General features: G+C 37.9%; 1 protein-coding gene across 4 annotated transcripts in view; it reads left to right on the forward strand.

Annotated features, from left to right (window-relative positions):
* GNB1L (G protein subunit beta 1 like) overlaps positions 1-14,454 on the forward strand; it is a 44,557-nt gene that overhangs the window by 16,669 nt on the left and 13,434 nt on the right. For 3 of the 4 annotated variants that reach the window (XM_052795570.1, XM_052795567.1, XM_052795569.1), the window contains exons 2-4: positions 9,797-9,924; positions 10,167-10,292; positions 12,330-12,492. In XM_052795570.1, coding sequence (XP_052651530.1) covers positions 9,809-9,924; positions 10,167-10,292; positions 12,330-12,492 — 405 coding nt within the window. In that variant the 5' untranslated portion in view covers positions 9,797-9,808. Of the gene's footprint in view, positions 1-7,256; positions 8,975-9,796; positions 9,925-10,166; positions 10,293-12,329; positions 12,493-14,454 lie in introns of those variants that run through there. The other variant, XM_052795568.1, reaches the window with a different exon arrangement.

The following is a 14,454-nucleotide window of genomic DNA, read 5'->3' on the forward strand; positions in this document are numbered from 1 at the left end:
GGAGGTCACTTACAATCCCTGCCTCAATTTCTTCATCTACAAAGAATGACCCATAATAATGCTGGTCTCAGAGACGTGCTGTAGTTTACACAGAAGCAGAAACCTTCCAAAGAGAAAATGCTTTATGAAATACTGGTGTAATGAATGAATCCTGCAAACCCTTCCTCGTTTGAGCAGTCACACCAATATCATCTAGCAGTTTGGATGGGTGCAGATCAGATCCAAAATTTGGAATTCGAAGCATGAGCTGGACACAAATAGGAATTACCTTTGGTTATTTAATATTCCTATGTTTACATCAGTTTATCCTGTTTGCTATTTGCAATTTCAAAGTATATTTTTAAACTGTTATGAAACAAATGTTGAGAATATAAACATGGGGGGTAGGAAACAGGTACAATATTCTAATATAAGTGTATTGCCCACTATGGCAATGCTGGTAAAGTACTTAGTCTGTTCAATTAAGTGCAGACTTTTTTTCCTCTTTTAATGAATACATATTTTGTGAAAGTATTTTATACTTGTCTTTTTAATTCTATGAAATGCAAACTGCGTGATTAAAGTAAAAGGAAACATTTTGGAAAGCACTGTCAGAGCTCAACCTGCAGTACATTTTAATTTAACTGCCTACCTCTGCAAGGCGTCTCACTCTTGGTAAGGCGTATACAATAGGGGGTTATTTCATAAGCAGAAGAAAGCATACAGCAAGGAATGCGAGCAAAGTTTTAAAAGTGCATGAAAAGGCAATTGCTTCATTGTGTCTTCATAAGAGTCACTACTCAGTATCTCCTCCCACCAAATGTGCAAGAACTGTGAATTTCAGGGACATTCATATTCAAAGAAACCTGAGGACTTCTGACTGTAAATGACAGTCATTTTTACTTCAAGTATGGCCAAAGCAAAATAAAATACAACACTACTAATTCCATGTATATATTTTTTCTATCGGAGTTTAATCCAAATATAGTATTTATAGAGTAAGAAGAGAATGTATGTACTTTTGGTTTAGTTGAATCTAGGGTAACTTGATGCAAAATTAAAATGCAGTGTCTTGTAAAACTTACTGAGATACTGAAATGAATGTAATTTTAAGGTAAGTATGAAAATGGATTTTGGTCCCTTATTCTTTCTATCCCTTATTACCTTTCTTCCTTATTGCTGACTGTATCAGGCTAGATCCTGAGCAGAGCTCAATGTCAATGGAACGTCCGTTTCTAGCAGCTCTGGACATAGTCCTGTACATCAGGAATCAATTGATAAGTCATTGAGTGATGTATTTTAGAAGTATAAGTTAATATCCTATAGGTTATATTTTTATTATGTAATATCATGTTACATATACATTTCCTTAATACTAAAAACTCTTAAGTTATATTTCACACTTTGAAGAAAAAAGTATAGAAGACAAAATGTCATCCAATTTGTACTGTGTTTTATGTTCCTATGCCCTGTGGGAGGAAAAGAAAAGTAATAGAACAGACAAATAAATAAATGTGGTGTTGAAACTGGCATGACAGTTTCTGCTCTTGCGCAACGGAACTGCAATCAATTTATTGTCTTCATTGGTCAAATGCCAGAATAACAGTATAATATTATACAAGAGTAGATTAATTAAAGTGTAATTAGAATGGAATAAATTAAATAATCATAAAAGTTTGTCATGGGAAAAATATGTGTTTAGAATTAATTAGTTTTCAAATAAAGTGATATTTTAATTGCTCAGAGTTACAGAATCCTTAATTGCAGACATATAATTCTGGCCCAAATAACTTCAGTTGCTGTAACAACTTGATATATTTCTTCTCTGTCAATTCTTTTTAATAGTTTGTTACTAAAGAAGATTATTGCAGGAAATGTCTGCTAAAATGTCTGGAAGATGTTTAATTAAGCCCATGCTATCTGAGGACATTATTAGCTCTTGGAACCAAAAGATTTGTAGCTGATGCTGCACTACACAGCACCCCTAATTAAGGAGGATGGGCAGACAGAGTCCCGTGGCTGACAGATTGCTATGCATGGCTGAACTAGAGGCTACTCAAAACAATCTTTTGATGGTCCTTGATTTATCAATTTTCTGCTAGATTACAATGATTTATCAAGTGTACAAACTTAAATTCATTTTAGGTCTGATGATATGGCATAGAGAGACAGTTGTTTCAATACTTCTTTTCACTTATATTGTGCATTTTCTTATTCTTCAAGTTTTCAAAGTGATTAGGCATTTGTTGTCTTTTTTGTGTGTGTATGCGTATGCATTAATTTTATGGAGAGTGTGTTGCAGAGCTGAACTACTGTGGGCTCTTATGCCTGCTTTCTTTCTCCAAACAAGGCTGTCTGTGGTTATATCACTGCACTTTACCAAACAATTAATGGTATTAGAAAGTAAAACAGATGAGTGTCTTTTCCCTCATCTGCAAAATGAACCTGTTTATGAAATACTGGAATTTCATCTGTTTCAGCTGTATTTCATGCTGTATTTTATACTCCCTTATTAAAAGCTAGTGCAATGACATGTGAGGCAGGGGCTCTCATGTTTTCAGACCCCATATTTTTGGCATAAACATATCCATGATATTTGGCTGTCTCCAAAATGTTTACTTCAGTAAGATTTGCAATGCCCAAAATGTTTAACTGTGTTAAAAAAGGTCAACCAGCTGATAGCTGAAGGCGAATATGTCAGAATGAAAGACTGAAAAAAAATTATTGGTCCGACACAGTGGGAGTATTAGAATGATTAATGTTTATGTTAATTTATGGCTTTTACATATTGATTAATAGCTTTTTGTTTCAGTGACCAAAATGTGTAAGTGGCAATGAGATCCATATGCTAACTCAGTGTCTCTCAAATAATTACAATCATTCTTAGTTTTGTTCCCATGCTGAATCTATGTTTTTATAGAGAAAATAATTATTGTACAGTGACTTTTTTAAAAATTGCAGATGGAAGTATTTGAAAGTGAATCTCAAGACACAAGCCTGGGTTTCAGTATTCCTGAAGGTTACACACTGACATTTATATACATTTTTCTTGCAAACTTCATTACTTAAAATTGTAATATATTGTGGTTTAGCCTCATTCAGTTAGGGGATGCTTAGAGACAAAAAAGGTGCTAACACTGTGAGGAGCCTTTATCTGAGTGGAAATCATTAAAAATGTGTTGCACTGCATGATGGTTATTAGTCATTTTCTTTTCTGCTCCCATAAGATTTCTTGGCATATCACCAATAGCTGATAAGCAGTTTTGTTTGCTATCTGTCCATTGACTATTACAATTAAAATGTGGAAACTTCCATCATTCATTATCTAAATGTCAGGGGAGAAGGTAATTTTGGGGAGCTCCTGAGAGAGGATGAACTCCTAACTTCCCTTGAAGTCAATGGGAAATGGAGGTTCTCAGCACTTCTCAAAATGAGACTTTTGAAGTGTTTTTCTGAGCAGGCAGTCATCGTTAGTCATTAGAAATGATTTGGTGACTATTTAGAATGAAAGCTCTGACAGCATTTAGTGTTCCCAACCTATAAAAGGAAGGACTCTTCTCAGTTGTAATGTTGGCTCTATGGCAACAGGTTTATGATATCAGTTAATAAAGGATTGTATAGCTAGGTCATATAAATCACTGCATTCTCTTTGACATTGATGTGTCTCTAACTAGCAAGTTTTTCAAGCAAGAGAATTCTATCTAGAAATCTATCTACAGTATCTAGATACTGTATTTTCCAGTACAAGAACACTAATGAATGCTCCCAGTCCACTGCTGTGATTTTTTTCTTTTTTTTTAAATTATTTTTTTAGGTTTTGAAGTCACATATTAAATACAAATATACATCACTGTGCTTAATCTCTACTTTGGTAGTCATAGGTAGGTAGTAGTATGAAAAATAACCAATTTAAGAGAAAGCATTTGGTTATCCTTACGCCTGAAAATTAAGAGTGCTTTATTAGTACATTTTACTGGTTAAATCAGAAATTTCTACTAATTCTAATTTCTGCTTGAAATAAATTTCTTGATTTAAAGATTTCTACTGATTTCTGATTTCCACTTGAAATAAATTATTTTTTTAAATTAGCTTTAAAGAAATCCTGGAAGTATAATGCAGTTTATATCTCAATTTAGCACCAAAGATAGCAAAGGGAGCTTTAAACTGAAAGCTGCAGTGTTTGTTGACTGATGAGTGAATTTTCATGTATTCTGGGGCTCTGACCTTTGCAACGATTTGTGTAGCACTCCCACATCTCTTGATCTGTGCGGGCAGTTGCTATACAAGCTTCTACTGATTTTACTTGTGCACGTTTCTGTCTGCACACAACAGACATATCATGTGTTTTGGGGGACTGCAGCAAGAATGCGAAAAGCTGGCTGTCTGGCTTTTAATTTTGGATTTTAACCTAAGTGGCTGTTTCATTCTTCGCTAAGTGTTTTGTATGTGGTAGCTTGTTACAGGACACAAAAAGGTATTTCTCTGTACAGTCACTTACTTTTAACCTCAGGTGCAAAGAGATTTCTTCAGATTACTATCTCGCAACATCCCTCTCTATTGCCGAGTTCTGTGTTTCAGTGTGTTCTGTCATTTTTTGATTTGCACGTGCAAAATGAAAAGCTGGGCGTAGAAATTTGTCATAACACATCTGAAGAATTATTTGTTTACCAAACCATATACCTGCTTTCAGACCTTTTGTAGTCAATAACCTATAAAAATTCACTTTTGCCGTCAGATGAGGTGAACTTTAACTCATTCAACTTCTGCAGATTTGTCTGCCATCTCTTTTAATTATGTATGGAGATGCTACTTATTAAATGGGTTCTTGTAGCCCTAAACTCTTGTTCTCTGCTTCCTAGAAGTGCCATATAACCAGGCAGCATTTTGTGTCAACCAGGGATGTCTAAGATGTTTCCAAGTCCTGCTGTGTTCTGGCATAATTCAGTGAGGTGAATCGGGTACTGTTGGGACCCTCCTCACTTACCTTTGCTATTCAAGTAACACACGTACCAGCAAGGCGAGAGTTGGCTGCACGAGGAAGGGCCACAGCATTCACAGGCAGCCGTGTTGTAAGGGTGTTTCTTGGGCAGAGGATAGTTCATAGTTTCACCACTATGAAACCCAGTTGTCTGCAGCGGGTTACAGGCTGGAAACATGGGAATATTTGGAAAGCTCATACTCCAAGGGCTGCCTGCTGTATTTTAATGCTGGAGATTGTAAATGTAATGGAATAAACAAAATTGTTTCTGTTACACTATTAATTTGAGGGCGTCTCTTATTTCTCCGACTTCCTCTGCAGTTACAGCTAGTGACCCACTTTGAAAACACACCCGTGCACTAGAGCTACGCTATACAACATGGCAGACTGTCACAAAAATTTTGAGTGAGTGCAGGTAGGCACAGAAGTGCAGGCTAAAAAAGAGCTTTTGTATGAATGAAAAAGGAACAGCCTGGAAAGGGGGAAGAACAATTTATTCACATCTTTCTCAACTTGTTCTTTGCTCTGATTTTTCCTTTGGGAGGGTGGCACCTGGTAGACTAGGAATTTTCAAAAAATAACAGGGATTTCATATATCTGTGAGCACACCTGGATGTGTTGAATATTTTGCAGTAGTAATTATGTCTGCACACCTGCTGGTTTCAGTCCCAAATCAGTTTGCCAGACATGCCTAGAGAGATTTATTTCTCCTATACCTGAAAAAGCTCTTTTACCACTGAGGTTTTTACTACTCTAAATAAGCCTAAAAAAAAAAAAAAGCAGAGGATTTTTTCTTGTCTTTGCTCGAGCCATTGGTATCTCAAACTGAACTGAGTTTGTAGGGGGAGGAGGGTGTTTGGATGATATTTTAATAGCAATTTGTTTTTGCTTCAATGTGTGATAGAAATACAAGTGACAGGAGTGGGAACAGGAGAGTTGCTGAATTCTGCTGGAATTTTTCCTGTGGGAATCTGTTAATGTTTTTAATTCTCTGAGAGATTTTTCTAAGGTAATCCTTTTGACATTTACATATTTTAAATGACTCTCATTAAATAAAAGCTTAACTTTTATATATCGAATGCTGAAGTGATGATACTGAAATACCACTGCATAGACGTTCAAATGGTTTGAAGATGATTCTAATTGCAACCTAAACAAAGTAAGTTTTGTAAGGGATATTAATAGTGAATTGTTCTTTAAAGTAATGTAATTTTGAAGGAAATTGAATTGTTCTGGCATTTAGTAGAAGCAATTTTTTAGACAAAACCCTTTTTAGTACCTAATGTGTGGTATGCATAGCCATTTGCTTATTGAAACACTAATTTGAACAGCTGGGTTTTCCACTCCTTGCTCACATAGCAAATATAATCGATGCAGGAGCCCAAGGGTTTGCAGAGCACCTTGTGAAAAATACTTCTAGTTGTCTGTATCGTATCAGAGTGTAGCTGAGACCCTGCAGGAAGATGCTGTTACCAGCACAGGGAAGGCGGGAAGAAATAAAAAGTGGAACATCTTTTAAAAAACAAGAGTATGATGATGTGTTGCATCTCTTACTGGTGATACCCTCTTGCAAACAAATAATGCCATAAGCAAAATGATTCCTATCTTTTAACATACTTTCATAGGAGGCAGGAGTCATAGCATGAGGATATCTCAGGGACAAACATATGGTCTAGCCCTAAGATGCTTTTAAATTAACTTTCTTCTGTAGGTCACACTTTGCTTGTTCAAGCCCTTGAGCCAGACTTTGCTCTCAGACCAGCCTAAATACTAAGAAAATTCATTTAATTAAATTTGTTGCAGATATCCCAAGTTAACAAGAACAGATTAGTCTCCCTGAGGCTAGATGGAGTTAACAAGAAAATAAATGTTGTGCTAATTAGAGAACTCATTTTCAGACACCTGGGGTGAAACTTTAAAAAGTACTAGAGATTTAGGATTGAAAATTCATTTGAAAATGTGTCTTAGGCTTCTAAATCACTTGGCCACTTTTGAAAAATTTACCCAGGGGCTTTTACCATCGCACAGTCATCATATTTAGTATGCTTGTAACTGGTTAGCAAAGCATGGTATAACCATTATCTATTAGTATCAGTATACCACAATGTATTTCATTATGCCTGTAAGTAAAGCAGAGACATTGAGCTACCTGGTGAGTTGAAAGTAGGCTAAAAGTCATTTTTGTGAGGATGCTTATGTGTCAACAGGAACGGATGGATGCTTTCTTGGAGTTTTTAAGGCACTGGTGCACCAAATTTCCATCTATTTGCAACCTCATGGGACTTTCTGTTGACTTAGGTACTTAAGAACTTTTAATTAAATCTTGGTCTTCAGTGACTTGTCCAAGCTCATGGATGAAGAAGACAGCACAGATGCAATTTTATAGTTCAGCACTTGCTGGAAGAAAGATGAGACGCTTAATGCGGTCACACTGCCATGCATCTGCTGAGTCATGATAGGAAGTAATAAGGAGTCATCTCGTAAGCCCAATAAAAAATGCCATAGGTTTAATATTAAGCCAAATTTCCAGATTCATGTATCTTGAGTAGCAAAAAAGCAAGCAAAGAACCAGGCTCCAAGGAGAAAAAAGTCACTTCATTTGCTTACAGCTTGAAAGTATGTTTTCAGTTGTTTTTTTTCCTGTAGCCAGTCTGAGGATTTTTCTGAAATACTGTCCTTGTAAAGACATGCATTAGTAGCATCTGTTTCATGCCAGGTAAAACCATTCCCACAGCCACGCATACACTTGCTGTCTGTCAGCAAAAACTTCTGTGTCAGTAATTAGAAAAATGCTATTAAAAACCTGCCTTGTAATCCCAGATAGCCTCTGGGTTGACTCAGTTCTATTTTGTCTTCCTTGCTTAGTGCAGTAACCCAGGATCATTCCACCGTGAAGAGGAACCCAGCTCCTCTGCAAGCCGCCTAGCTACTATTTTATTTACACGGTTCTACAAAGCGTCATCTTGAGGACAACAGCATACAGCTGTAGTGTCCCAAAGAGGTGACCTTTTGTGACAAAATCCTCAGTCTAACAGGTTTATAACACAAGTGAAGCATGTTACAGACAGGCACTTGGGAGCTGGATCTCACCATGGGGGCGAACCTGTACATCGTGTAATCATCTGAAAATTTACTCCAGCCTGTCATGAGTCTAGATCATCAGACAACATCATAAAACAGATGAGTCAGGGCACTAAAACATGGAAGTTATCCACTGAGCTCATTATTTTCATACCTAATTACACAGTGCTATTGAGGGAGAATTGCACATTATGCTGAAGAATCCTGTTTCATCACTAGTCCTATAAGATAATTGTGTTTAGTTAGGACCTATAGATACCATGGTGATTACTGATCTATAAACACTCAAGGTAGACCTGCAAATGAGGTGCAATAGCAAGTGCATCCATTAACACAATCAAAAGCTGATACTGAGGTGAGAGAACAATTAAAAGTTGAACTGTTTTAATTTACCATTAACTTGTAGCTCTAGCACTCTGTTCTGACTCTGTGCAATTCCTCTGCTGTGAACCAGCAGGCAGAAAAACACCTGCTGGTCTTCCCTTACTGAATTTGGAAAACTTTTTGTTTAATCCAGTGTAATATATGCATGAATGGGAAAGAGTGATGAGAGTTGACATCTGTAGTAGCAAAAGCTGTCCTTTTCTGTATGAGGTCAGGTCAGAAAGGAAGAAGCAGAAATACAAGCTTGGCTAGTAATGTCACAGATAAAGCAGTAAAAACTTTTCATGGTGAAAATATTTCTTGTAACGCGTATTATAACACATTTTCCAATGAACTGCAAATTGTACTTACAGTCAAAGAAGCTGCTGGCTACCTTGTCCTAGCACAGGTCTGGAGGGTCATTTGCAGCAAGTCAGAACACAGAAATTCATCCTTGTCCTCCTTTGGTGCTTGGGCGCAGCTGCCTGCAAAGGTGTTAATGTGAATGGAGATACTTGGTAAAGGTGCCAGATCAGTAAGACTGTGCCTAATCAGATCACACAAACTATCCCTGTGAGTTCATAATAAATTGTCCTTCATGTTTCCCATGTTAGACAGGGCAACATGTTTCCCCATATACTTGTCCTGTTCTTTCCTGACTTGGACCACATTTGAACCGATGAAATAAAGCTGAAAGCATCCATCTCTCTTTACTGATCCTTTGGGGAATACAAACCCCTTGGAATAAAATGTAACAGTAGTCACTAAGTTAGTGTGAAATACTGCATTTCTTTTTTTTCAAGTAACTGTGCTTGGAACCAAAAATTCAAACGCTTGGGAGTAATGGGATTCTTGTGTAAAAATGATCATAACTCTAATCTCATCTGAAATTCTTTTCAGTTGGTATGTTCACGGCAATGCTTTTCTGTAAATGGTTGTGAGTGGAAAGCACAGAAGTAGTATTTTTATGAGGAGGAAGGGGAAAGACTTGCCAAGGGGCTAAGTGGAATGATAAATTGCTTGCCCACTGAAATTATGGGTATCCAGTTTCTTGCATTTTGTAGCTCTTCCTTTTTGCAGCAGGGAGGACAGCTGAACAATTTTGTATTTACAAGTGCATAAGAGGTGCATACATACAGCCAGCTCAGCACTTACCTTGCTTAAAAAGGAATGCAGCAAAAAGCAGATTTGACAGCTGCTTGATCAGTTGATGTTATGAGGAAATACTTTACACTGAACTGTATGGCAAACAGAAATAGCATCCAATAATGATAATTCAAAGAGGAAAGTGACTAGAAAAAGCAAATGTCCTGATCAGAATATATTTCAAGTTGCAGTTTCACTTTAGGCTGCCTTACCCTCTGTGGTATCTGTGTCTTCTCCTCACTCCCCCAGTTCATTGCTTGGATGGCTCTGCCACCTCCAGATCCACAGTTTGTTCTCAGAGGTACCAGTGCTGCAGTCCACACTCTGCATTTTTCTTGTGGAGGCCAAGAACCTGACGTCCCCACTCTTTTCTCTGGGTAAGTAAACCAGGATTTCTGGCTGAGTTGAGCATTATATGGACATTTCCTTTCAAAATGAAGTGTATTATTTAGATAAACTGTATCTGGAGAAAACAACAAAATGCATGGTTGGTGAATGATGGGTGTGTTATCTTTGTACATACAACTTCAGTTTTGGGGGGGGGGGGGGGGAAACTATCAGACTGTCTTATCAGACTGTATGCGGTGGTCACACTAAAAGCATCTGTTCTTACTGCCAGGTCTGAGAATGGGTTTATCCATGTCTGGAACCTGAAAACGCACAGAGCGAACACAGAACTGGATGGCCATGGAAGAAAATCTGTCTACTGCGTGGAGACAATTGGTAGTAAAAACAGGCTCCTCAGGTTAGCAAAGCAGGCAAAAAACAGTGAAATTATTCTTGTTTCTGTGATGATTGAAGAAGAAAAAAAAAAGAGAGAGAAAAAAAAGGAATCTCTTACTTCTGGAGTCACTGAAATCTCTCCAACACATACAGAAATGTACAGAAGTACAAAAATACAGAAAAACTGTAGAACAAAAAGTGGGAAAAATGATACTATTAGTTTCTTTATGATATATATGTGACAACATTGCAACTTGGGGTCCGTAGTATCTTTATTACTGCATTGAGATCGGGTGAGGTCTTTGGGTAAAGGAAATACACTTGGATTTGAAGTTGGCAGATGCTTCACAACTGGGTCTCAGGGAAGATCAAAATTGATACAAAGAGTTTATAAAAAGAGGGAAGAGGGAGAAAAGGTAAGGAAGGAAGTGAAGAATTGGAGATGGAGAATGGAAGACTGAAAATGAGCAAGAATGTCGAGTTGCACGCCTTTGTTGCAAAATATCTTCTGGTCTCGTTTAGCAGGGGAAGGTTGGGAAGATTTGTGTACTTTGGATTAGACAGGTGATCTAGTGTAGATGCCAAAGTGTCGGTATGACTAGGAGGTGTTCTGACATGTTTATCTAGAGAAGACATCTCTTATAATATACAGTGGAACTCATTAGCATTTATATTTGTTATCTGCTTAAGTACAATTATCATCACTCTCCCCCATAAAATCATATTGAATTAGCATTGTTTGTATAATTATAGAGTTTTTTCCATATCTCTATTTTTGCTGTATATTTATAATAGTTCACATAGCAGTGCAATTTTAGGACAGCAGTTACCTGTATTTTTTGTTTCTCTTTTCTAAAGCTAAATCACAACAATTTCTTGCAGTACCACATTGTTTGTATGCCCAGTGCTATAAATGTTTTGACAGTTTGTCACTCAGCTGAACAGCAGATGGGAGTTTCTGTATTGATGTTGAAGAAGTCCCAACAGTCTGTAGATTTGCATCTGCCTCTGTTTTGGTTTCATACTTCCATCAGGTGATACTGCTAATTAAAATAAGAAATGGATAAGGGATTTTTGATGACTCCTTGTCCCAGGTGATAACATGAGGACACATGTCCTGTGCTACTGTAGTTTGTGGATTAGAAGCTTCTCCATAGTGGTACTTTGTTCCAGAGCCAGTGGGATCACATAAATATGTAGCAATGCATGCTGTGCCCTTTGTCTGGCCTCCTTGGTCTTACTGTCTGGGACCAACACACAGGCTTTTCTGTGGGACGGAGAGGTATGCAGAGGAGTCTCTGCGTGAGCTGCACTAGTACATCAGTGATGCAGCCGCTGGTTCTCTGGTTTTGGATGTTTTAATCCCAGCGTTTCATTAATTCCTGCTACTCACTGCACTGCCAGTTCCTCTCCTGTTGTGACTCCACACATATACAGCCGTAACAGTCTTCTGTGCCCTCCCTGTGGCTGTGGGAAGTTGGCCACTGAATAACTGTAGCTTTTTATTTACCTTTGATGCAGTCTTTGTTGTCTTGCTATTTGTCTTCCAGCTGTCAACACACCTGACATTTCTAGTTCATTGCTAGGGTGAAAGAGTGTTAAATGTGTTACTCTCTGGATACTTTTGTTTCCTTTTAAATTAGATGTAATCAATGGTAAAATGTGAGTATTTTATTATGAATATGTTCAAATACTCATGAGACTTCATAAACACATGCGCACATAGAAATAGCATAACTGTGTTTGATCAAGCCTCTCTTCACAAGGAAACGTGGCTAAGCGTCACTGCAGTGCACCTGACTGACTGACTCTCAGGTCCTCCCTCCTCCCGGTAACTTTTGAACCTATTGGCCAGTTTTGCAGTCAGCAGAAGGGTGGTGGTCTCGGCGATACTGAGTTCCCACACACTTCATGAAAGACCCAATTAATACCCCCACAGAAGCTGTACTAAGCTCACTCCTTTACTGCCTGGTAAAGACCCAACATTGAGATACTAACATGCAGGAAGTCAGGGTTTCTCAGACCTGCGGCTCATGGGTAACTTGTTTTACTGTAACAGTCAGGGTCGTGACCAGAGGATCTGCTTGTGGGATTTAGCAGAGGGACGTACTTCGGTGACGGATTCTGTCTTCACGGAGAATGTGGGATTCTGCAGATGCTCTCTGTTAAAGGTGGCACAGGGACGCTGGCTACTGGCTATGGCAGCCAAGGCCCTGGAGGAGGTAGGAAGTATCTCTTTTCCTGGTGCTTGGGAGATTGCTTTTGGTTTTGAAATGAGATAGTTCAGAAGGGGAAACATCATTGCTCTCAAATTCTCTGCTCAAGAAGGGCAGCACAAGGAACCTTTGGGGGCTCCAATCACTAATTTTACCTGCCAGAAAGATGACTGAATTATATAACTTATGCTCTAATAACAAGGATACCACCCCAAGATTTGTCTGACATTGAAGTATTTGCAGCTGCTGCTGGTCTTTCATGTGCAGGAGTTTTGAAAACTCTTCTGGTGCTGCTGAATACTGTTAAAGGGGAACAAGAGTCCTTCTGGGGAACTAATGGTCAGAAAGTCTGTCATCAGATGGAGGTACTCATCTTCCATCTGAAGCTGAAAGTCGTGTTTGGTGAGAGAAGGGGAGGTGAAGGTGATTTGTAATGCGATATGTGGTCTTTCACCCGAGGCTAATTCTTTAACTGGTACTTTGGCTGGAAATACTTGAATTACTATTAGCGGCCAAAGGTTTGCTCAGTGTGAGATAATTGTAGGGTCCGTTTCAGTTCCTACTGGATAAGTCCACATCTAATACCCATTATCGCAGCAATCACTGACTGACAGCTTTGTTGGCAATTTCCACCTTCTGCTGTGTAGAAATCATATTTTTGTTTTCTTTGAAGGACTATTTGAGGACATCACACAAAAATAAATTATTTCAAATACTTCACATCAAAATACCAAAAATATGAAAACAGAAAGAAGTGGCATAAATATGAAGAGATGTATTGTAGCTAATTGCAAATTGTTCATGAGCATAAAAGGTCACATGCTTTTCTGGACTATAGGATGCGTATCTTGAAACTGAAAGTTGCATATTTTATATACGAAGTAATAAGTGGGAATGGTGCCTGTATTGCAAGAAAATGTGAACTTTTTATTATTCAGAAGTTAAGCACATATTTAAGTACTTTGTTGGCTCACAGCCAGAATGTTCAGCCTTTTACAGAACTGAATAAGCCTGTAAACACAAATGCTGTACCAGTAAATACAACCATTCTAAAAGTCCCCTACGTTGTTCTGATCAAACAAAGAACTCTCTCCATTTTACAGCAGTGCTCAATAATATTTAAGTTAAACAAAATTGACACGTGCATTCTTGTGTCAGACGGAGAAGAATTTTTGTGTCAGGCAAAGAGTACACACACACATTCTGGTAATGAAGAATTAAATAATCATGTGATCCAAAGAGAAGACATTTACCCCTATGTCTCTTACAACTCATCTCTGTTTTATTTTCATTTGTTTGCTTGGGTCCTGCAAACTGATAATGATTTGCTGTCTCCTGAGGTAAGAGTTCCACTCTGTGTATGAACCTTTACATTAGAACTGTGTCAGGTTTCAATAAATTCACGTAAGCTCCCATAATATATAGTGCTTCCAAATAGGCAGCACTGTGTGAGACACAGTACATTTGCAGCTTATGATTAAAATTAAGACTTAATAAGTGTTTATGCTTGGCTGGTACCCAAAAAAAGAGTAATTTTGTCTTAAAGCAGGTTCAGTCCATAAATAATGAGATCTGAACAGGCATTTATTTGTTCATGATTGCATTTAAATCACCAATTATGAGTTACATGCACTTTTCTTGCCAATTTGCCAGAAACATGTTAAAAGCTTTATTAATGTGAAAAAGAAAAAGGGTGTGTTTCCTTGTGGCCAGTTTTAGCCACCCAGGAACACTATTAACCTCAGGCAAAGGCAAATCTTTCTCCTATTAAGCAAAACCAATATAAACACAGAACTTCAAGTTTTAGGTTACAGTTGTCAAAATATATGAAATAGTATTTATTTCTAACACTCAGTTGCCTCTAATGCAGACAGTCTCTGGAACTGTCAATCTAGCATAGGCAGCTGATGCCTGCCTGCCTTCTGCAAAAAGCTTTCCCTTCTTTGTGTTCTTTGTCCTTTGCAAGCC

Source organism: Harpia harpyja, chromosome 9, assembly GCF_026419915.1.
Source record: "Harpia harpyja isolate bHarHar1 chromosome 9, bHarHar1 primary haplotype, whole genome shotgun sequence".
Classification (NCBI taxonomy): domain Eukaryota; kingdom Metazoa; phylum Chordata; class Aves; order Accipitriformes; family Accipitridae; genus Harpia; species Harpia harpyja.